The 22,767-nt window shown below is 50.3% G+C and overlaps 1 protein-coding gene across 1 annotated transcript; it reads right to left on the bottom strand.

Annotated features, from left to right (window-relative positions):
* Nucleotides 1-343: 343 nt before the first annotated feature.
* LOC127576861 (pancreatic lipase-related protein 2-like) lies at nucleotides 344-16,986 on the bottom strand. Its single transcript, XM_052027666.1, has 12 exons — nucleotides 16,908-16,986; nucleotides 15,191-15,351; nucleotides 13,628-13,753; nucleotides 11,478-11,612; nucleotides 9,315-9,423; nucleotides 8,499-8,618; nucleotides 7,778-7,897; nucleotides 6,523-6,641; nucleotides 3,771-3,900; nucleotides 2,387-2,498; nucleotides 1,841-2,008; nucleotides 344-427 (listed from the first exon to the last, which is right to left on the bottom strand). The coding sequence occupies exons 1-12, from the start codon at nucleotides 16,984-16,986 to the stop codon at nucleotides 358-360; spliced, it is 1,449 nt and encodes a 482-aa protein (XP_051883626.1). The 3' UTR covers nucleotides 344-357.
* Nucleotides 16,987-22,767: the final 5,781 nt, after the last annotated feature.

Raw genomic sequence — 22,767 nt, 5'->3', positions numbered from 1 at the left:
CTTTTGTGTTTCTACTGAAAGATGAAATGAGGCTAAGGGCAGGTGATTCTTTATTTCTGTGGTTTGAGGATCAGACACAACCTGCGTTGTCTGTGGACTGAGAACGCCTCTGTTACCGGAAAGGTCCCTGGGTTATGGAATGGGACCCTTTACTCAGTTGCTCTGCTCTATCCAATTAAATGGCCCTCAGTCAGGAGCTCTCTGCCAAAGGTGATGGTCTGTTTTCATTTCATTTTCCAGATTTCCCATGTCTGTTTGCTGATGGATTCAGATTGAAGCCCTGGGAATTTGAGCTGGCTTCTGGCCTCAGTCACCAACAGATCTTGGGCAGGTTGTACTGTGGCTCTGATACATCCCTTATTTGGCGCACGGCATGAGGGTTTGAAGGGTCTTCTGCTTAACCGTCTGGCTCCCACAGAAGTCGAATCTGCGAGGGCAAAGCAAAGATCTCAGAATCCTTGGACCCAGTCATATTGCACAGAATTACAACCCATCCCATAATCTCACAATTCCCTTTCGCCTATTGCACGATCCAAATGGTCCATTCCTTCCCAAAGGAGTTCAGAAAGTTATGTAGTCTGTGGTTTACCCCACAATCCATTCGGTCCCAGCCTTCAGAAAACAACCCAATATCTCCCCCTTATGACCATTCATTCCCCCCAACTGTCCACCACACAGTGAGACCATGTGCCCAGCCACCTGCCTTGGCCCCATGTCCGTTATGTTGTCCGAGGTCCAATCTGTCCTTACACTTCCCCACAAAATCCTGGAAATCCTGACTCAGCCTTCAACCTCCCGCAGTTCAGGACTCATGAATCAGGACTGGTAATCAATCCCTCAGGGAACACTTCCTCACAGCACTCCTTCTGAGGGAGCTATGTCCTCATGTCTTACAACTGGATAGGGTCAGGGTAATGGTCAAGGTCGGGGTCCTGATCAAGGTCAGGGTCAGTGAGGGGCTTAGTCAGGGTGACGGTCAGGTCGGTGTCAGGGTAAAGGTCAGTATCAAGGTCAGGGTCGTGGTGAGAGTGAGGGTCAGGGTCAAGGTCAGTGTGGGAATAAGTGTAAGAGCCAGGATCACAGTCACGGTTAAGAAAAATGTAAACACATCACTCAGTGCAGACTCACTGGATCATTACTGCACAGAAGGAGGCCACTCGTTCATCGGTTCCATACTGGCAATTCTGTCTGAACATCCCCACTCATTCCCCACAGCCCTCACTCCACTGTACCTTGGTACATGTGACAAATAAACCAATGAACTCATTCCATCTCACAGTCCCAGAGCCACAGAGAGGTACAGCATGGAAACAGGCCCTTCAGCCCATCAAGTCTGCTCTGACCATCAACCGCCCAACCCCTGATGAAGGTCCTGATGACTTGTCATCCCCAACGTGCAGACAGCTCCAGGTCTCATTTGTATCTTTTGCCCAAGATGTTAAATCTGTGCCCTCTGCTCCTTGAACAACCCACCAATAGGAACAGCCTCTCTCCCTCCACCTTCTCTAAACCCACACTGACCTTCCACCTCCAGACAACCTGCCATGAATCTTTTCCTGGTGTGGGCTAAATGTCCTCCTTGAACAACACTGCATGATCCCACAGAGTCAGTCCAATGGGCCTTGCAGGAGCTTTGCTCTCCTGTTTGATTGTGTGGCCCCCACACAACATGAATCAGAGGTTCCTGAACTAAGTCCCACTGCCTCTGCCTCAGTCCTCAGCCTTGGTGTCCCCTCCGCACCACCCCAGTGCTGTCACTGAATCAGCGAATCACGGGATCCTTACAACACATCACCTGGCTGTGCAGACCATCCCTCCGGCTTCCAGCTGCCTGACTGACCTGGCATGGTCCTGCCCTCGGACCAGGGTGATGTCCTCTGCTCCTAGCTGAGGGTGAAATATGTCTATCACGCTGTTGTCCCAGAGGAACTTCACTTTGGTGATGTCTCCCACATCTAGCTCTAGGTCAACAAGGGACGTGTACGTGGTGCCTGGGTGGAGTTTAGCTCTGGAAATCACACAAAGAGAAGGTTGCGTTGGTTAGTTCACTAGCCCAAGTCCCCAGGGTGAGGGCCCCATGAGTGACTCAGTGATGCAATGGGAGTCCCTCCACACAGAGACCAACCCAATGCCTCCACAGTTGCCCAGTCACTGGAACCAGACATTGAAGACAGGGGTGACACATTCCAATCAGTGAAAGCAGAGATTTTTATAATAGAGTTGGCACATTGAACAGTACAGCACAGGAGCAGGCCCTTCGGCCCAGCATGTTGTGCTGAGTTATCATATTAAGTGACGGAACATTAAGGGCCACGGTGTTTTACTGAAGGCCGGACATGTTAATGAAGTGACGTTTTGATCAGGCTGCTGAGAGGCTGCTGCTTACTTTGTGATTCTGTGCTGTCGGGAGTTCCCTTTGGTACCACACACGGCAACGGTAATGAAACCGGACACAGAATGAGAACCGGAGAGTTTCACCGACACCTTGTAACGCCAGACTGTGGAGAAAGAGTGCACGAGTCAGGCAACATGAGGGAACGCACGGGCAGAGGGGCAGGGCAGAGGGGCAGGGTGAGAGGGGAAGGGGCAGAGGGGCAGGGTGAGAGGGGCAGGGTGAGAGGGGCAGGGGCAGAGGGGCAGGGGCAGAGGGGAAGGGGCAGAGGGGCAGGGTGAGAGGGGAAGGGGCAGAGGGGCAGGGGAGAGGGGCAGGGTGAGAGGGGCAGGGGCAGAGGGGAAGGGGCAGAGGGGCAGGGTGAGAGGGGAAGGGGCAGAGGGGCAGGGGATACTGGGAGAGGGGAAGGGGAGGGGCAGGGGAGGGGCAGGGGGAGGGGCAGACATTAGATATTCAGTATATACAGAAAATCTAATTGTGGTTATTGGTCCAAAGGAAAGGGGGAGGGTGACTGGGCCAAGGTGGGGGGGGGGTTCATTGGGTTGAAGAGGTGGGGGTTATTAGGCAAAGGGACGGGGCTAAATGGGGCAAGTGGGGAGCTCATGTCAGGAGGAATAAGGGGGGTGGTGGAATGTTGGACCAAGAGTTGGGGGTTATTGGTGGGGGGAGGTGGGGGGGTTCATTGCAATTGTTTGGGAGTTATTAAGCAGGGAAGTTTTGGATGGTGGGGGGAATTTGGGCAGTGGGGGGTTATTGGATTGTCGGGGGCTGTTGGATGGAGAGGGTTCATGTATGGGAGGGAGAGGGGGCCAAGCAACTCAGGTGGGCTGGCATGGACATGAGGAGCTGTTATTGGATGGTGGGATGGGGGGTTATTGGATGGAGGGGTGTTATTGAATGAAGGGGGGTTATTGGATGGTGGGATGGGGGGTTATTGGATGAAAGGGGGGTTATTGGACAGAAAGGGGGTTATTGGATGGGAGGTTATTGCATGGAGGGGTTATTGGATGAAGGGGGTTATTGGACAGAAAGGGGGTTATTGGATGGAGGGGGGTTATTCGAAGTTGCGGGGGTTATTGGACGGAGGGGTTATTGGATGGAGGGGGTTATTGGACAGAAAGGGGGTTATTGGATGGAGGGGGGTTATTGGATGGAGGTGGGGGTATTGGATGTTGCGGGGGTTATTGGACGGAGGGGTTATTGGATGGAGGGGGTATTTGGATGGAGGGGGTTATTGGACAGAAGGGAGGTTATTGGATGTTGCGGGGGTTATTGGATGGAGGGGCGTTCATGGATGGGAGGGAGTGGGGCCACCTCTGATGTCGGGCGGTGGGAGTGGACACAGGGACCTGCTGGGCTGCTCCCGGCTGTGACTCACCTGCGAAGGGACTGGACTCGCCGGTGTTGAGGTAGAGCAGCTGGTGCAGCAGTCCCGGGGCAGGGCGATATGTCCCGATGTCATAGCCCATGGTGGGGCAGTTGTCAGAGGGGCAGGCAAAACACTTCCCCTGGAATATACACATCGCCGGATCAGAACCAGCCAATCACCACTAACTCTCTTAGTGATATGTCTCCTCTTGTGTTCACTGGTGCAGAGAGTGATCCCACCAACCAATAGGAGGTCAGGAGGACCATAACACGGCGGATGTCAATCCCTAGCCATCTATTCCTCTGATTATTTTATACGCCTCTGTCAGGTTACCCCTCAGCCTCCTTCACTCCAGGGAAAACAAGCCCAGCCTGTCTAATCTCTCCCCATAATTAAAGTCCTCCAATCCAGGCAATGTCCTGGTGAATCCCCTCTGCAACCTCTCCAATGCAACACACCCTTCCTACAGTGTGGTGACCGGAACTGCACACTGTGCTCCAGTGCGGTCTGACCAGTGTCTTGTAAAGCTGCAACATAACGTCCTAACTTCTGTATTCTGTGCCTCGGCCCATGAAGGCGAAGATGCGTATGCCTTCTTCACCACTTCACCACCAGATCTATTTGTATTACCACTTTCAGGGAGCGGTGGACCCTGTTCATCAACGTTTCTCAGTGCCCTGCCATTTACTGTACATGTCCTACCTCTCTTTGTCTTCCCAAAATGGATCATCTGCACTTGTTGGGATTAAATTCCATCTGCCAGCGCTCTGCCCAACTGTCCATCAGAACCATACCCTGCTGTAGCCTTGGACAACCTTCCTCACCGTCCACAGCACTGTCAGCTTCCATGTCATCCACAAATTAACTCATCAAACCTCCTACACTCACATCCAAATCACTTATATACACCACAGACAACAGGGGTCCCAGCACCGATCCCTGTGGTACACCACTGGTCACAGACTTACGGTCAGGAAAGCATCCTTTCACCGCCACACTCTGCCTCCTGTCACCAAGCCAATTTTGGATCCAATTAGCCAGTTTATCTTGGATCCCATGTGCCTTAACCTTCTGGACCAGCCTACCATGCGGGACCTTGTCAAATCCCTGTACAACCCCTGCACCACCATCTTCATTAATCTTCTTGGTTACCTCCTCAAAAACCTGAATCAAATAAGACAGGATATAGAATCATAGAATCACAGAACAGTACAGCACAATACAGGCCCTTCAGCCCACAATGTTGTGCCGACCTTTAAACCTCACCTAAGACTATCTAGCCCCTTCCTCCCACATATCCCTCTATTTTAAATTCCTCCATATGCTTATCTAGCAATCTCTTGAATTTGACCAATGTACCTGCCTCCACCACCGCCCAGGCAGCACATTCCATGTTCCAACCACCCTCTGGGTAAAAAACCTTCTTCTGATATCTCCCTTGAACCTCCCACCTATTACTTTAAAGCCATGCCCCTCACAAAGACATACTGACTATCCCTGCCTTCCCAAATGTACATAAATCCAGTCCTTTAGGATTTTCTCCAATAAGTTCCCTACCACTGACTTAAGGCTCGCTGACCTGTCGGTACCTTGCTTATCCCCACTGCCTTTCTAAATAAAGGAACAGCAACACTGTGTGTCACTGAACCCGTAGTGACTGCCTGTGACTGCAGATCCTGGAAAAGTCCTACAGTCTTACCCATAGGATGGGTGTAAGGGAAGGGGATTGCAGAGAGGAGACTCAGTGTGAGTGAGATTGGAGGAGCTTTGAACTGAAGAACGAGAAAGCTCACAGACACCACCTTGTGGCCCTGAGGAGACCTGGTGCCTGAAACATGCCCAAAGCTGCAGGACTGGGAAATAGCCCACTGAAGGTTTCACGTTAAAGTATCCGGGAGAGGAAGCATTACATTCTTAAATGTGTGTGTGTGTGTGTGTGTGTGTTTGTGTGCCTGTGTCGGTGTGTGTGCCTGTGTCAGTGTGTGTGCCTGTGTCGGTGTGTGTGTGTGTGTGTGTTTGTGTGCCTGTGTCGGTGTGTGTGCCTGTGTCGGTGTGTGTGTGTGTGTTTGTGTGCCTGTGTCGGTGTGTGTGCCTGTGTCGGTGTGTGTGTGTGTGTGTGTTTGTGTGCCTGTGTCAGTGTGTGTGTGTGTGTTTGTGTGCCTGTGTCGGTGTGTGTGCCTGTGTCGGTGTGTGTGTGTGTGTTTGTGTGCCTGTGTCGGTGTGTGTGCCTGTGTCGGTGTGTGTGTGTGTGTGTGTTTGTGTGCCTGTGTCGGTGTGTGTGTGTGTGTTTGTGTGCCTGTGTTGGTGTGTGTGCCTGTGTCGGTGTGTGTGTGTGTGTGTGTTTGTGTGCCTGTGTCGGTGTGTGTGCCTGTGTCGGTGTGTGTGTGTGTGTTTGTGTGCCTGTGTCGGTGTGTGTGCCTGTGTCGGTGTGTGTGTGTGTGTGTGTGTTTGTGTGCCTGTGTCGGTGTGTGTGAGATAGAGAGAGGGGGAGCTGTGCTGTCTGACTAACCCATGTAACCCCTGTTGTCCCTGCCCCAGCAGTGTTTGATTCCCACACATGGGGTGTACAGAGTGCCCTCCCACCCACCATCCCTCTCACTGAACATGCACCAGGCCCAAACTATAATCTTTATAAAGGTTAATCCCGAATCCAATTTGTTGGCCTCAAGTCTAACCACGAGCATCGATCAGCCATGAGCTGTTGACTTGGTTACTGTGATGGGTTCACCTGTGAGTGGAAGGATTTGCTTTCCGTACTTACTGCCTGAAACTCCTGCTCACTGGCACATGGAAAGGCCACAAAACCATCCGGTGATCCCACACTCTCTGTGAAGTACTTCACGGCACGGAGGTGGTTGCAGGAGAAAAAATTCTTTGTGCCTGTGGGGAGAAAAACATTCTTCATGGGGAGTCAGCTCAGTCTTTGATCAACACAGGTGACACCACAGAATGGGAAAAGCCTTGTGAGGGACGGTGCCCTGTACAACCCACTGAACGTGTGAAGAACGGTGCCCTGTACAACCCACAGAACGTGTGAGGAACGGTGCCCTGTACAACCCACAGAACGTGTGAGGAACAGTGCCCTGTACAACCCACAGAACGTGTGAGGAACGGTGTCCTGTACAACCCACTGAACGTGTGAAGAACTGTGCCCTGTACAACCCACAGAACGTGTGAGGAACAGTGTCCTGTACAACCCATAGAACGTGTGAGGGAACGGTGCCTGTACAACCCACAGAATGTGTGAGGAACGGTGTCCTGTACAACCCACAGAACGTGTGAGGAACAGTGTCCTGTACAACCCACAGAACGTGTGAGGAACGGTGCCCTGTACAACCCACTGAACGTGTGTGGAACGGTGCCCTGTACAACCCTCACATTGTGTGAAGGAACAGTTCCCTGTACAACCCACACATTGCGTGAGGGAACGGTTCCCTGTATAACTCATAGAACATCACAGCCAATATTAAAGGGAACGGCATCTGTTAACATAACATTGAACTCACCGTCACGTGTTACAGGAGAGAGAGCCCATTGTGAAAAGCACATCATACAGCAATTGTTCCTTTAGAAATCACAGTACATGATGCCGTGTGCTCCAGGTAGCAGGGGTCCCCACAGGATTGGACACAAGGGGCAGTATTCGCTGTAACCAAGATGTGACCTTCTGGACAGGGCATTTGTTGCTCAAACAATCCCATGGCCCTCAAAGGGAATGAGATGGACACGAGACAGAATCATTTTCAGAGCCCAGGGGAATGGGACTGACAGGCGTAGACTTGATGGACTGAATGGCCTCAATAATTCTATGATGCTATGAAAGTGTGGCATCCTCTGCAGACATATCCAGGACACAGAACTTGCACTGTTCCTCATGCATTGGTGGAGAATCCAGTGGGTCCACACTCCTCCTCCAGGCACAGCCTGTGGGCATCCAGCTGGACGGTGCCCCTTTAAGGGGTGGGCTCTGGGTCCACCACAACGTCTGAGTGACACCAACACCTTCCGTCACTCACCTTCCCAGATCCCATCCACGTCCAGGATGGTTGAAATGAGGTTCTTCGAGCAGCCCGGCATGTTCTCGCCTCCATTGGGGTAGAAGTCCACATGACCACAAGGATAAGTCATCCCGAACCCTGTGACAGAGGCAGCCAATCAGACAGGCCAATGGAGAGGTAACACTCTCCAAAATTCCGCACAGTGAGAGGCCAGTGCGTATCCCTCACCGTCTTCCTCATCCTTTCACTGCTTCTCTCACACTCTCTCGCTCTCTCCTATGCTCTCTCCTTTGCTCTCTCCTTTGCTCTCTCCTATGCTCTCTCCTTTGCTCTCTCCTATGCTCTCTCCTTTGCTCTCTCCTTTGCTCTCTCCTATGCTCTCTCCTTTGCTCTCTCCTATGGTCTCTCCTTCGCTCTCTCCTTTGCTCTCTCTCCCCCTCACACACACATTCTCTCCCTCACACACTTTCTCTCTCTCACACATTCTCTCACACACTCTTTCTCTCTCTCTCTCTCTCTTTCTCTCTCTCTGTCTCTCTCTCCCAGTGTCCTACCCCATTATTCCCAACACTACAACCCTTGTGAATTCTCTGGGTTCCATCACCACCAGGGTTCCTTCAAGCCCTGTGACTCTACCCCCTCCCTGTTACTGGTGGGTGCCTGGTCTGGGACAGATCCAGTGCCCCTCGACTGCCTCTGTGCCTGGATGTGTGATGGGTGTTTCAGCAATGACTCCTACCTTTGTTGGGGAACTTGAAGGAACCATCCGTGTGAATGACATCAACAAACAGTGCGTCGGTGGGATCCAACCTCACTTCAGGAGGAGTGTTCTGGAAGTATGGGGCAACGGGATCAAGGCCTGCGGAATAACCTCAGGATCAGTCCAATGTCCCTCATTTATGAGTCTAATCCTGGGTTGTTCCCAGGAACCATTGCCATTCCTTGCAATGAACTGAACCTCAAAGATCTAACCCTTATCTCCACATATAGAAGAGGACCATTCAGCCCATTAAGACAATGCTGGCACATTGAGCTATCCCATACCCCATTCGTTTTGCTGTAACCTGTTCTCCCCACGTTCCCTTCAACTGTCCCCAGATTCTACCCCTCACCCACACGCTGGGGGCAACTTACAGCGACAATTAACCCACCAACCCACACGTTTTTGGGATGTGGGAGGAAACCGGAGCACCTGGGGGAAACCCACGTGGTCACAGAGAGAGTGTGCAAACTCCACGCAGACAGCACTGGAGGTCAGGATCAAACACAGGTCTCTCGACCTGAAATGTCAACAATTCCTCATCTCCCACAGATGCTGCTCGACCTGCTGAGTTCCTCCAGCAGACTGTTTGTTGCTCAAACACTGGTCGCTGGAGCTGGAGGTAGCGGCTTGACCTTCTGTACCACTGTATGGCCTGTCCCCATTGATATCAAACTGTCTGCATTCACCTCTGTGAACTCCCCATCCCCTTCCTCCCCTGTGCAGAACCTCACTGAGCCATGAGCACTTCTCCCATCCCGACACCAACCATCCCCAATCCAGAGAGAAGGTTACCTGTAATTCTGGCGATGCCCGGCTTCCTCCGTCCTGCCTCACCAGCAGCGTGGGCACCCAGTCCATGCCCCACCAAGTACACATCAGGCAAGGTGTAATTGTAGTTACTCTGGGGCACACAAGGAGAAGGAGCAAGGTGAGCTGACACAACTCTGACTCAGCATCCCGTGGTAGCCAGAGCCCAGCCCAATCTCTTTGTGGACTCTTTCTGTGCTTCTGCTGACCAGGTCATGCAGCAATGCTCTGGTCTCTCTGGGAATCCAGCTCATAGAGAATGGGGGTGAAGGGGTATCAGGGGTGGACCGGTGAAGGTCCCCGGTATCAGTAGGACCATCTCATGGCCGAGCACGTTTTGACATCACACCCTTACTTCCCCTGTGTGGCTGCAGATAAAGTTACATCTATTGAGACAATTACCCTCTTTGGTAAGCTGTATACTCCTGAGCCAATCAACAATTAACAATGTTCTACAGGCAGATTGCTCCTGTTGTGTTACAGTCCACACTCTGTTCTACAGGGAAATTACAACTAAAAGCAGAAAATACTGAAAATACCCAGCAGGCCAGGCAGCGCCTGTGGAGAAAGAAAAACTGAGTTAAAATTACAGACAGACCACTTTACACAAGAACTGACACAAGTTGGAGAGACTGGTTATCTGAAGTTGTTAAATTGTACAAGGCCTTGGTGAGACCTCACCCTGAGTATCGGGCCAGGTCTGCTCTCCTTACCCGAGGGAGGATGTTCTCACCACAAAGGGAGCACAGCAATGGCTCACCATCTGATTCCTGGGATGGCAGGACTGGCGCGTGGAGAGAGATTGGGACGATGGCGCATATTTGCAAGAGTTTGGCACTCAATGGCCATGAACCTGGAGTCACAGCCCAGTTAGGACAGAGGAGGGGACATTTCATCTCTAGAGGGTGGGGAACTGGTGAATTCTCCACCACAGGAGTCTGTGGAGGACACATCATTACATTTTTTGAAGGAGGAGCCAGACATTGCTTTGAAGGATAAAGAGATCGGGAGATGTGGGAAGAGAGCAGGAACAGGAGAGAGTGCGGATGATCAGTCATGACCGTATTGAATGGTAGAGCAGGCTTGAAGGGCTGAATGGCCATCTCCTCCTCCCAGTTTATATGCTTCTACTTAGATTGAGTCACAGGGACTGCAATGTGTCTAGTCAGAAGATGAGGAACTGTTTCTTGAGTTCAACGTTGGGCTTCTTTGGAACTGTGTAGGACCCCAAAGACAGAGGTCAGAGAGGGAGTGGACAGAGAATGAAGGTGACACGAGATTGGAAGCTCGAGGTCATCTTCCCAGCTGACTGGAGGCATTCTGCAGAGCAGTTGCCCAACCCGTGTTTGGTTTCTCCAGTGTGGAGGAGACCACACTGTGAACATCAGATGCAGTACACTAGACTGGAAGAGGTGCTTCACTGGGGAATGTTTGGGTCCCTGGACAGTGGGAAGGGAAGGTGTCACACCTCCTGTGGATGTGTGGGAAAGTGCTGTGAGCAGGAGAGCGGACACTGGCGGAGATGGAAGAGTTGACCAGGGAGCTCCAGTGGTGGCTCCTCAATCCACATGACAGAAATGTGGAGGCTGGTGGGTAGAAGGTGAGGACAAGGAGACCCCGTGATAGTTCTGTGTGGGAGGAGGGGGTGAGAGCAGAAGTGGGGGAGATGGAGACCACGTGTCTTCCAACGATGGGAGGGGAAATCATGGTTATGGGAACACTGGCGTGGAAGATGCTGCAATCAGAAGTGAAGGAGCTGGAGATACTGGGAGAATGGGATGGAGTCCTTGCAGGAAGCAGGATGGGAGGAGGTGTGGTCACAGGCTGTGGGAGCCCGTGGGCCTGTGGTGGATATTGGTGGCCAACCCTGTCCCCAGAGATGGAGATAGAGATGTGGAGATAGGGAAGGGAAGAGTCAGGCATGGACCGTGGGAATGATGGAGCAGGGGGAGACTGACAGCAGACATGAGGGGATTTTCGAGTTCTGTACAAGAGCAGGAAGCAGCACTGATACAGTCATCACCAAACCTCATTCTATGGGCGGTTCCTGCTGTTACAGACCACCTGTTCTACAGGCAGGCTGTTCCTGTTACAGACCACCTATTCTCTGCAGTAATCATAAGGTGATGTGCAGTTATTGCCACTCACCTCCAGTGCATGGAGGAAGAATGCGATTTCAGCTCCCACCACGCGGATGTTCTGAGCAGCTTGGCTGAACGGACACTGCGAGCCACCTCTCCAGTCCACACAGACGCAGTTGATGTTATCCACTTGCAGAATTGTCTCAAAGGAGAGGAAACAAAGCCTGAGTTCGGTTGAAACCTTGCCGGTTAGCACCCCTCACCACTGATGGTGTCACAGAATGAATTGAATTGATGGCACAGAAATAGGCCACTCAGCCTATCTTTCCCATGCTGGTAACCTGGCTCCAAACCCTTCCCCTCCCATCCTGATTCCTACTTCCCCAGGGAGTGCCAGCTCTGGTTGGGTAAATTCCCAGAGGTTTATCTGATGACGTGCCATGGTCCGATCCCAGGATTTATCAACTTTTATCAATGAAAACATCTAAAGAAAGTTTAGAAATGTTTAAAGTTCTCATACAATTATTCACATGAGGGCCAACGAGATTAAGACCAAAGTCCTGGTGACTGCCATGCAATAGAACATAGAACATCGATCAGCACAGCAAAGGAACAGGCCCTCAGGCATCGTGTCTGCACTGACCATGATGCCAAACTATAGTAACCCCACCTGCCTGCACGTAGTCCATCTCCCTCCATTCCCTGCCTGTTCCTACGTCTGGCTGACTGCCTCTTAAACGTTGCTGTTGTATCTAGTTCTACCACACCCCGGTAGCCTGTCCCAGGCACCCACCACTCTCTGTCTAAAAAAACTTGCCCCACACATCTCCTTTATACCTTCCTTCTCTCACCTTAAACCCATGCCCTCTGGTACTTGGCATTTACACGCCAGGACAGACGCCGACTGTCTATCCTATCTGTGCCTCTCATCATTTTGTAAACTTCCATCAGGTCGGCCCTCAGCCTCCGCTGCTCCAGACAAAACAACCCAAGTTTTTCCGTCCTCTCCTTATAGCTCACGCCCTCTAATCTAGGCAGCATCCTGGTCAACCTCTTCTGCACCCTCTCCAAAGCCTCCACATCCTTCCCATAACGGGGTGACCAGAACTGTACACAATGCTCCAAGTGCAGCCTGACCAAAGTTGGATACAGTCGCAACATGAATTGCCAATTTTTATACTCAGTGCCCCGACCGATGGAGGCAAGCGTGCTGTACACCTTCTTCACCACTCTGTCTACTTGTGTCACCACTTCAGGGAGCTATGGACTTGCATTCCACGATCTCTCTGTACATCAATGCTCCTCAGGGTCTTGCCGTTTACTTCATAGTTTCCTCTTACATTTGACCTCCCAAAATGCACCACCTCACACTTGTCCGGATTAAACTCCATCTGCCACTTCCCTGCCCACATTTCCAACCAGTCTATATCCTGCCGTGTCCTTTGCCAACCTTCCTCACTGTCCACAACCTCACTAATTTTAATGTCATCTGCAAACTTACTAATCAGATCACTGACATTTTTGTCCATGGCATTTATATATAATCACAGATCACAGGACACTGACCACAGATCTCCAGACAGAATAACACCGCTCCACCACCACCTCTATCTTCTATGGCCAAGCCAATTTTGGATCCAATTTACCAACTCTCCATGGATCCCATGTGACTGAATCTTCTGGATCAGCTGACCAGGAGGAACCTTGTTGAAAGCTTCACTAAAGTCCCTGTAGACATCATCCACTGCCCTACCTGCAATTATCCTGACCACCTCCTCAAAAAACTCAAATTTGTAAGACATGTCCTCCCCTGCACAAAGCCATGCAGACTATCCCTGATAAATCCATGCTTTTCCAAATGTGAGTAAATCCTGTCCCCAAGAATCTTCTCCAATAATTTCCCTACCACTGATGCAGTGCTGGGATGGGACAGACACCCTTCCTTCCTGTGCCCGTAGTTCCTTCACTCACCCACCACCCCACTGCTGGAAGATCACTGCTCCCTGCTCCAGCCACACCAATGGCAGAAGGAACACAACACAGATCACACCTTGCACTAATCCATCGGTCACATCTTGCACTACTCCAGGCTCACACCTTGCACATATCCACAGCTCACACCTTGCACATATCCACAGCTCACACCTTGCACTAATCCATCGCTCACACCTTGCACATATCCACAGCTCACACCTTGCACTAATCCACAGCTCACACCTTGCACATATCCACAGTCCATTTGGAATCTCCATTTTCCAGGTGTCCGTGGATCACTAGGACAGTTTTCTGATTGCTGCTGAAGTTTGAGACGGTGACTGTCTGTGGATTGGTCCTGCTGATTTCCTACATAAAGAACACAAACACCTGTAAAGGATGCTGCAGTTCCCGAGCAGAGTGTGCAGTGTGGGACACGGGAAGGGCCAGCCAGGAGCAGGGAGCACAGCGCTGCGACCTGGAAAAGCGGGCAAGGGTCAATCTTTCCCCTGAACTCCGAGCTGTGCCTGAAGGAACTCTGGGAAAAGACTTTGAGTTCCAATCTCACCCTAAAATCCTGGTTTAGCAGTAGCTCCAGGCTGCCACAGCTGTGCAGGACTGAGGGAGTGCAGCACTGCCTTTCACCAGGCCATGAAGGGCTTTGTGTAGTCACAGATGTAATGCAGGAAAGTAACCGTGCATAGCAAGATCCAACAAGGAACAATAATGCCACGGCCATCTGTGTCTGATGATACCGGCTGTGCAGAAACACCCAGCACACCAGGAGAAGCCTCCTGCTCAGCCTTGCATCAGGGTCCTCTTGTGTTCCTGGGTTGCAGGAAGGACCTCTGGAAGACAGCACCTCTGACAGTGTGGGAGTGTCTCAGTGTGGCACTGAGGGGTCTACAGAGTGCTGGTGTGAGGCCACGGCGCCACTGTGTTTATTCATTTGCAGGATCTAGCGAAGCCAGCGTTCACTGCCCATCTGTCGTTTCCCCTGAGAGGTGGGGGTGAGGTGACATCTGGAACTCCTGCAGTCCTCCTGGGGAAGGTGCCCCCGCAGTGGTGTTGGGGAGGGAGTTCCAGGGTTTAGACCCAGTGACGATGGAGGAATGGGGATATATTTCCAAGCTGGGACGGTGTGTGACCTGGAGAGGAATCTGCAGCTAGGTCGTGATGTTCCCATGTGCCTGCTGCCTTAGTCCTTCTTGGTGACAGGGGTCAGATTACTTAATGGCCACCCCATTCCCCAGTCCCTACCTGTTGCTTCTCTGTCAGAGTTTCATAGATTCATAGAGTCATACAGCACAGAAACAGGCCCTTCAGCCCAACTGGTCCATGCTGACCAAGTTGCTTGAACTAGTCCCATTTGCCTGCATTTGGCCCACATTTCTTTAAATCTTTCCCATCCATGTACCTGTCCAAACATCTTTTAAACATTGTAACTGTACCCACCTCTGCCACTTCCTCTGGCAGCTCGTTCCACACACCCACCACCCTGTGTGAAAAAGTTGCCCCTCAGATTTCTTTTAAATCTTTTCCCTGTCACCTGAAACCTGTGCCCTCACGTTTCAGCCTCCCCTACCCTGGGAAACAGATTGCCTTATCTATGCTCCTCATGGTTTTATAAACCTCTATGTCACCCCTCAGCCTCCTTCACTCCAGGGAAATCAGTCCCAGCCCGTCCAGCCTCTCCTTATAACTCAAGCCCTCCAGTCCCAGCAAGGATCTTTTCTGAACCCTCTCTAGCTTAGTCGTGTCTTATGACTGCCTTTGGCAGCCCGGCCTGGGTGGAGGAGGTGTTACCTGAAAGTTGTTGGGGTTCTGTCTGGTGTAGAGGAGGAAACGGGTGTTGATCTTCTCAGGGCTCCAGGGGGCCCTGGTGATGGGTCTCTCCTTTATCCCTGTCCATGGGTATCCAACGGGAAAACAGCCCAGTCTGTCGTAGCAGATTGGTTCCCCTTCACCTGTCGACAGGGAGCAACAGTGAGAAACCCAACTGAATCGGCCCAGAACAAGCCAGCACATACAACCCCTGTACCTCGGTCACACGGTAACCTTAGGCAGCTGATTATGTCCTGATGCAGGGTCTCCACCTGAAACTTTAACCATCCCTTTGTCTCCACAGATGCTGCCTGACCTGCTGAGTCCCTCCAGCAGTTTGTATTTTGCTCAAGATTACAACATCTGCAGTCTCGTCTGTCTCTGACCTTACACGGCTGCTGCTGAAACCCTCAGCATTGCCTTTGTTATCTCTACACTGCAGTTCATTGCTCCCTGGCAGGTTCCCTCATTCCACCCTCCAGATCCAACATCATTCCAAAGCTCTGCTCCCTGTACGTATCCTGACTGGTGACAAGTTGTTCACCCATTCCCGCCTCTGTCACTGAGCTTCTGATTTAAGTTGACATTTTAAAACTCGCATCCTTGTTTTCCAGTCCCCTGTACCTCCCCACCATTATCTCCTCCAGCAGCCTTGAACAGATCTCTGCCCTCCACCTCCTGACCTCCGATTCCTCTTGCCCGGGCTCCAAGCTCTGGAATTCTTCCCCTAAGCCCTCCCTGCCTCTCTCCACTCCTTGAAGGTGTCCCTTAAAACCTACTCCTGTTTGAGCATTTCTGCCAATATCGCTACATGACTTGGTCATGTTTTATTTGATAAAGTTCTGATTGGGATATTTCGATACATTAAAGATGCTATAGAAATGCAGAATGTTGTTCTACAGCTTGTGTTTATTCACATACCGCACAAATTACCAGACTCATGAATTCATTTACGCAACGTATCCTGTTTGGGTTCGAACTCACAAGTTTGGGTTGAGTTCCCAAAGGATCAGGCCACTGTGGCTGCCCTTTTACCACCCGCACAACTGGTACAGTGTAATCCCACATTATGGAAGTTCGAATTCACCCAACAGAATTCACAAATCACTATCAAAAATATGACATGTAGAATAAAAATTCACTCTTATGGAATTTATGTGAAAAAAATACAAAATGATACGGATAACTGAACTAGTTCACAAAGGACAATGATCAGAGGCTGCTAATTCACAGCGGGAGGCCACTTAAGGGATTTGCTTTGGAAACTGACAAGGCAATCTCTTCTATTGACATGTATATAACGATACTTCATCAAACAATGTAACATCCATTTCTAGTTAATTAAGACAACAGCCTTTTCTCTTCTACCTACAATTCATAGAACATAGAACAGTACAACACAGTACAGTAAATCTCCTCTGCACATTCTCCAAAGCTTCCACATCCTTCCTATAATGAGGCAACCAGAATACAATCAGAATTCCCTTGCCTATACTGACAGAAGCATTACTCTTGAGAGATAAACGTCCTGCAGGAACGTAGCTCCAATTATTACAGGGGATTCAATGGGAAGAAAAGGCTCACATTACGGAAAATTGCAATGTGGTTGGGTTTTCTAAAAACGTAACCCCTCCATAACATCTCTCAGTTTAAACACCAAAGGAACCAAGTCTTTAAGAAATGTTTCCTGGTCACTGACCGTTGATTCCAGTGAGAAGGAAAGAAATTGGAATCCACAGGCTCAGCATCTGAAAGAGAAATGGAGCTGCTTCAATCATTCTGTGCATAGAGAAGGCTTCCAAATTGCTTACATTGGCAATACCTTTAAGCAGGGGATTGTGTTCTCCAGGGTTTAGAAGAATAAGAGGAGACTTCATTAAAACAAACTTCTTCAAAGATTTGACGGGCTGGATGGGTGGTTTCCCCATGTGACGGGTTGAGGACAAGGCGGCAGAGTCTGAGAATCGGTCGGCTGTTTAGGACAGGGATGAGGAGAAATTTCTTCACTCAGAGGGGGTGAAGATTTGGAATTCTCTCCATGGAGGCTGCGGACGCTCCGGCACTGAGTTTATTCAACTCAGAGACCGATAGATCTCTGGATATTGTAGATACCTTGTAGGCCGTATCTCCAACAGCAATGAGTCGGAGTACAGGAAGGAGATAGAGAGCTTAGTGGAATGGTGTCATGACAACAACCTTTCCCTCGATGTCAACAAAACAAAAGAGCTGGTCATTGACTTCAGGAAAGGGGGTGGTGTACATGCACCTGTCTACATCAATGGTGCTGAGGTCGAGAAGGTTGAGAGCTTCAAGTTCCTGGGAGTGAACATCACCAACAGCCTGTCCTGGTCAAATCACATAGATGCCACGGCCAAGAAAGCTCACCAGCACCTCTACTTCCTCAGGAGGCTAAAGAAATTTGGTTTGTCCCCTTTGACTCTCACCAACTTTTACTGATGCACCATTGAATGCATCACAGCTTGGTACAGCAACTGCTCTGCCCAGGACCGCAAGAAGCTGCAGAGAGTTGTGGACACAGCCCAGTACATCACGGACACCAGCCTCCCCTCCTTGGACTCTGTCTTTACCTCTCGTTGTCTTGGTGTAGCAGCCAGCGTAATCAAAGACCCCACCCACCCGGGACATTCTCTCTTCTCCCATCGGGTAGAAGATACAGGAGCCTGAAGGCACATACCACCAGACTTAAGGACAGCTTCTACCCCACTGTGATAAGACATTGGAACGGTTCCCTTATAAAATGAGATGGACTATGACCTCACGATCTACCTTGTTTTGACCTTGCACCTTATTGCACTGCACTTTCTCTGTAGCTGTGACACTTTACTCTGTACTGTTACTGTTTTTACATGTATGACATCAATGCACTCTGTACTAACTCAATGTAACTGCACTGTGTAATGAATTGACCTGTATGATCGGTTTGTACGACAAGCTTTTCACTGAACCTCGGTACACGTGACGATAATAAACCAATCCCAATCCCAATAATGAGGAAATCAGGAGATATGGGGCAGTGCAAGAAAGTGGTGCTGAGGTAAAGACCTTGATGACTGGTGGGGAGGCTCAGAGGGCCGGGGGGCTCCCTTGCTGCCATTTCTCCTGTTCTGATGCTCCACCTGCTGCACCTATGGCTGGGGTGGTCTCACCTGTGAACCAGCAGTTGAATCTGTTCCCACTGCCCTTTCAGGTAGAGCACTCCAGATCACAGCCCACCGCAGCGAACACATCTCCTCCCCGAGACCCCCTCCACCGGAGGTCACCGCGGGGAGGGTTTACCAGGAAGTTTCCCGAGCTGGGAAGTTATGGTTTTGATGAGAGACTGACCCGAACGAGATTCTTTTCTTTGGAACAAAGGAGGCTGAAGGGAGATTTAATCAGGGTGTAAAAAATAATGAGAGTCCCAGAGGTGAGAACTTCAGAACAAGGAGACCATTCGAGCCCCTGTGCCCGTCACTGCCAGACACAGACTTTACCTTCCTCCCACTTCCCACTCTTGTTCTGCAGTCTGCGGGTCCCGGCTCTTCAGGGGCCGACCCACGGACTGTTTAACGATGGGCAGGACTAACACTCCTTCACTCTCAAGCAGCGACTTCCAGACCCCCACCACTCACTGACCGAAATAATTTATTCTCAGCTCCCCTCTAACCCTTGCAGCGTTGACTAATCTACGTGGCCCAGACACCGACTCTCGCTGGGGGAGCAGGTCTTCCCTCTTCACACCACGGGGGCATAGAAACATAGAAAAACTACAGCACAATTCAGGTCCTTCGGCCCACAAAGCTGTGCCGAACATGTCCCTACCCTAGAAATTACTAGGCTTACCCATAGTCCTCTATTTTACTCAGCTCCATGTACCTATCTAACAGTCTCTTGAAAGACCCTATCGTATCCGCCTCCACCACAATTTCCGGCAGCCCATTCCACACACTCACCACTCTCTGAGTAAAAGACTTACCCCTGACATCTCCCCTATACCTACCCCCCAGCACCTTAAACCTGTGTCCTCTTGTGGCCACCATTTCAGCCCCGGGGATCTCATTACCTTTTACACTTCATCAAGCTCCTCATTCATTATGTTTTCTCCAAAGAAAACAGCCTCTGATTGGACAGTCTCTCCTCATAACTAGAAACCTCCCGCCCCAACAACATCCCGAGAGATTGTCCCAGCACCCTCTCTAGACTGTCCCATCCTTCCTGCAGTGTGGCGACCAGAACCGTACACAGAGTTCCATTTGTGGCACAGTTGTAGCATGAGCCCCCCCCCCCCCCACTTCCTTGTAATCTGTATCTTCCTCAATGGAGTACCCTGCCTGCCTTCTAACAACCTCATCCACCAGCTCTGTGCCCTTCAGGGACCCTGGACGTGGTCCCTGAGATCCCTCAGTTCCACCACATTCTTCCTGTCCATCCGTTGTTGCTGTGCCACCAGTGGTTCTGATCAAACAGAAGCTTTGGCACTTCTGTGTGCTCCTGACTTAGTAAATTAAACCCGGTCCTGGAGTCCCAGCTACTGATGCTTGCAGGGAGGGAATGAACACAGAAACTCACCTCAGCTTTCAGTCGTGAGTATGGGCAGTGCTGCTCACTGCTGCTCCTCATATACTCACCACAAGGCCCAGAGTGTGTGAAGGGCTCAGCTGTACAGTGAGAATGCCAACCATAAAATCCAAATGCTGTGCTCCATCTTGCTGACAAGGTCAGAAGATATCGGGAACAAAACAAGTCTTATGTAATTAAAAGCCTAATGTTAACTCTTTCTGCAACAAGTGTGTGTGTGTGTGTGTGTGTGTGTGTGTGTGTGTGTGTGTGTGTGTGTGAGAGAGAGAGTGTGTGTGTGTATGTATGTGTGTGTTTGAGAGTGTGTGTGTTTGTGTGTACGTGTGTTTGTGTGTACTTGTGTGTGAGGATGTTTGTGTGTACGTGTGCGTATGTGTGTGTTTGTGTGTGTGTATTTGTGTGTGTGTGTGTGTGTGTGAGAGTGTGTCTGTGTGTATGTATGTGTGTGTTTGAGAGTGTGTGTGTTTGTGTGTGTGTGTGTGTGTGTGTGTGTGTGTGTGTGTGCGTGTGCGTGTGCGTGTGTGTCTGTCTGTCAATGTCTGTGGGCGTGTGGGGAGTTAAGATCACAATGACACCCACAGCTCTCGTTGCAGACACCTGATGGGGCACGAGCCTTGTTGGTGGTGGGAAGAAGAGAGAGAAGCAGCCGGTGATCTCGCCAGTTACGCACGGACAGAGGTTACAGGAGGGGCCGATTCAAGCACAGCAATAAGAATATTAAGTGGAAGCATTTCTGGTCTGTGAGCATGGGGTGATCACTGAGCAGAACCAGTTGCGTCAGTTTTCATATTTCCTTATGACTAGAAGGAGGCCATTCAGTCCATCGATTCAATGTTAGTCCACAGAGCAATCTCATTCTCCCACTAATTTTACCAGTAAACTACTCTCCCCACATTCCCATCATTCCCCCCAGATTCTAGGGACAATTTACAGCGGCCAACTAACCCCCCACCCCGCACGCCTTAGGGATGTGGGAGGAAACCAGAGCACTCGAGGGAATCCTACACAGTCACAGGGAGAACATGCAAACTCCACACAGACAGCACCCGGGTTTCTGGAGCTGTGAGGCAGTGGCTCTGTCAGCTGTGAGCTCAGGTTTATGCCAGTGTAACAGAGATTTCTTACTGCTTTTTTTAATTCAAAATAAACTTTATTCATAATAAAAGAAACTATATACAATAATAAAACTGTTCAAACCTTTACATTCGTGTACAGTTCAATTCTTAGTGTCACCTTTTTATATATAAAAAACACAGCACCGATGCCACACGTGTGGCTCCCTGGGGTAATACCCCAATCCCATATTTACAACATTTGAGCGGCTTCCTTGCCCACCCCGCCCCTCCTTCTCCTGTGGCAGAAGAACCCTAAACTGTCGTCCTTCCCCACTGAGCCCTCGCGCTGGCTGCACCCAGCTTCAGCGCATCCCTCAGCACGTACTCCTGCAGCCTGGAATGTGCCAGTGGGCAGCGTTCCCTGATGGACATCTCACTGTGCTAGGAGACCAACAAGTTTCGGGCAGGCCAAAGGGCGCCTTTCACCTAGTTGATGACCTTCCAGCAGCAGTTGACGTCCGTCTCTATGTGCGTCCCTGGGAACAGCCCGTAGATCTTGTCACCTTGCTTCCATTGCTTATTTCACCCGTTGCATTGATTGTGCGGACCTCCTCTCACTGGTACACCGTACCCCCCTCACCTCTGGGTGAAGGGGGCTGGAAGATGCACAGGAAGGGCTTGAAGTGGTCATCAGGAATTGGTAACAGAACGGCTGGGGAGGTTGGCACCAGATGAGCTGAGGCCGGCCTGGAGACGTGACGTTACAGGCAGAAAGTGTTGACAGGGACAGTTTCTCCTTCCCAGATTCATGAACAAGGGGACATAATGAAACCGGTCATCTGAAACTGAGGTGCATAGAAATTCCTTCTCACAGTGAATCTCTGGAATTCTCTGTCCCCAAGCATGGTGGAGGTAGGATCATTGGATAGATTTAAGGTGGAGGTAGAAAAATAGTTGAAAGGTCAAGAAATAGAGTGTTACAGAGAAATGGCTCAGAAGAGGAGTTGAGGCCAGCACAGATCGACCATGATCACAGTGAATGGTGGGGCAGGATTGATGGGCCGAGTAGCCTCCTCCTGCTCCTGTTTTCTTGTGTTTTTGTGTTGGTGTCAGTATTATTCCAATGAGTTAATTATTAAAACCAGTTGCTTACCTTTTGCCACCTTTCACCAGATGTCACTAATGCAGAGATTTTCTGTCCTTGCAGCTTTTCAGTTGTTATCAAAGCAAAACCTCACCATAGTCCTTGGACTATAAATAAAACCTTGACACTTTGTAAATTAACCTGAATTTTATCTCATACAAAGCTCTGCTTCACCTGAGCAAACCGCACGATTCAGTGGAGTGAGGATCTGGCCATTCATGGCGATGGATTACTGCAGTTAGTGATAGCACCGTGATGTGAGATACTGAGAGGTATACTTCAGAGTTATAGAGGTTCCCTGTGCCTGTGACATATCAGAGTTCCCCATCCTAGAGTGATACACTGGTGGACCCTATCCCTGTGCAATATATTGCGTACCCTGTCCTCGCGTGATACATGTGGTTACTCAATCCGCACATGATACACTGGTGGACCCTATCCCCGTTCCCTATTCCCTTGTGATATACAGGGGCTCCACATCCCCCAGTAATATACTGGGCTGCACTATTCTTGCATGATGGTAACTTGGTAAATTGGTTTATTATTGTCACATGTACCCAGGTGCAGTGAAAAACTTTGTTTTGCCTGCCATCCATACAGATCATTTCATTACACAGTGCACTGAGGTCGTACCATGGAAGACAATAACAGAATGCAGAATAAAGTGTCACAGTTACAGAGAAAGTGCAGTGCAGGCAGACAATAAGGTGCAAGGCCATGGTGAGGTAGTACTGGCAGCATCGTGGTACAGCAGATATTGCTGCTGTCTCGTAGCTCCATGA

Source organism: Pristis pectinata, chromosome 12 (genome assembly GCF_009764475.1).
Source record: "Pristis pectinata isolate sPriPec2 chromosome 12, sPriPec2.1.pri, whole genome shotgun sequence".
Lineage (NCBI taxonomy): Eukaryota > Metazoa > Chordata > Chondrichthyes > Rhinopristiformes > Pristidae > Pristis > Pristis pectinata.
The sequence above is the reverse complement of the archived record's forward strand: the minus strand, read 5'-3'. Positions and strand labels throughout refer to the sequence as shown.

Bases quoted from the DNA above. Each gene is read 5' to 3' on its own strand.
- LOC127576861 (XM_052027666.1), bottom strand. From the start codon at position 16,986: ATGATTGAAGCAGCTCCATTTCTCTTTCAGATGCTGAGCCTGTGGATT. The intron at 8,619-9,314 runs GTAACCTTCTCT...GTTATTCCGCAG, and splicing joins GGGCATCGCCAGAATTACAG to GCCTTGATCCCGTTGCCCCA. The intron at 2,499-3,770 runs GTGAGTCACAGC...CTTTCTCCACAG, and splicing joins CGAGTCCAGTCCCTTCGCAG to TCTGGCGTTACAAGGTGTCG.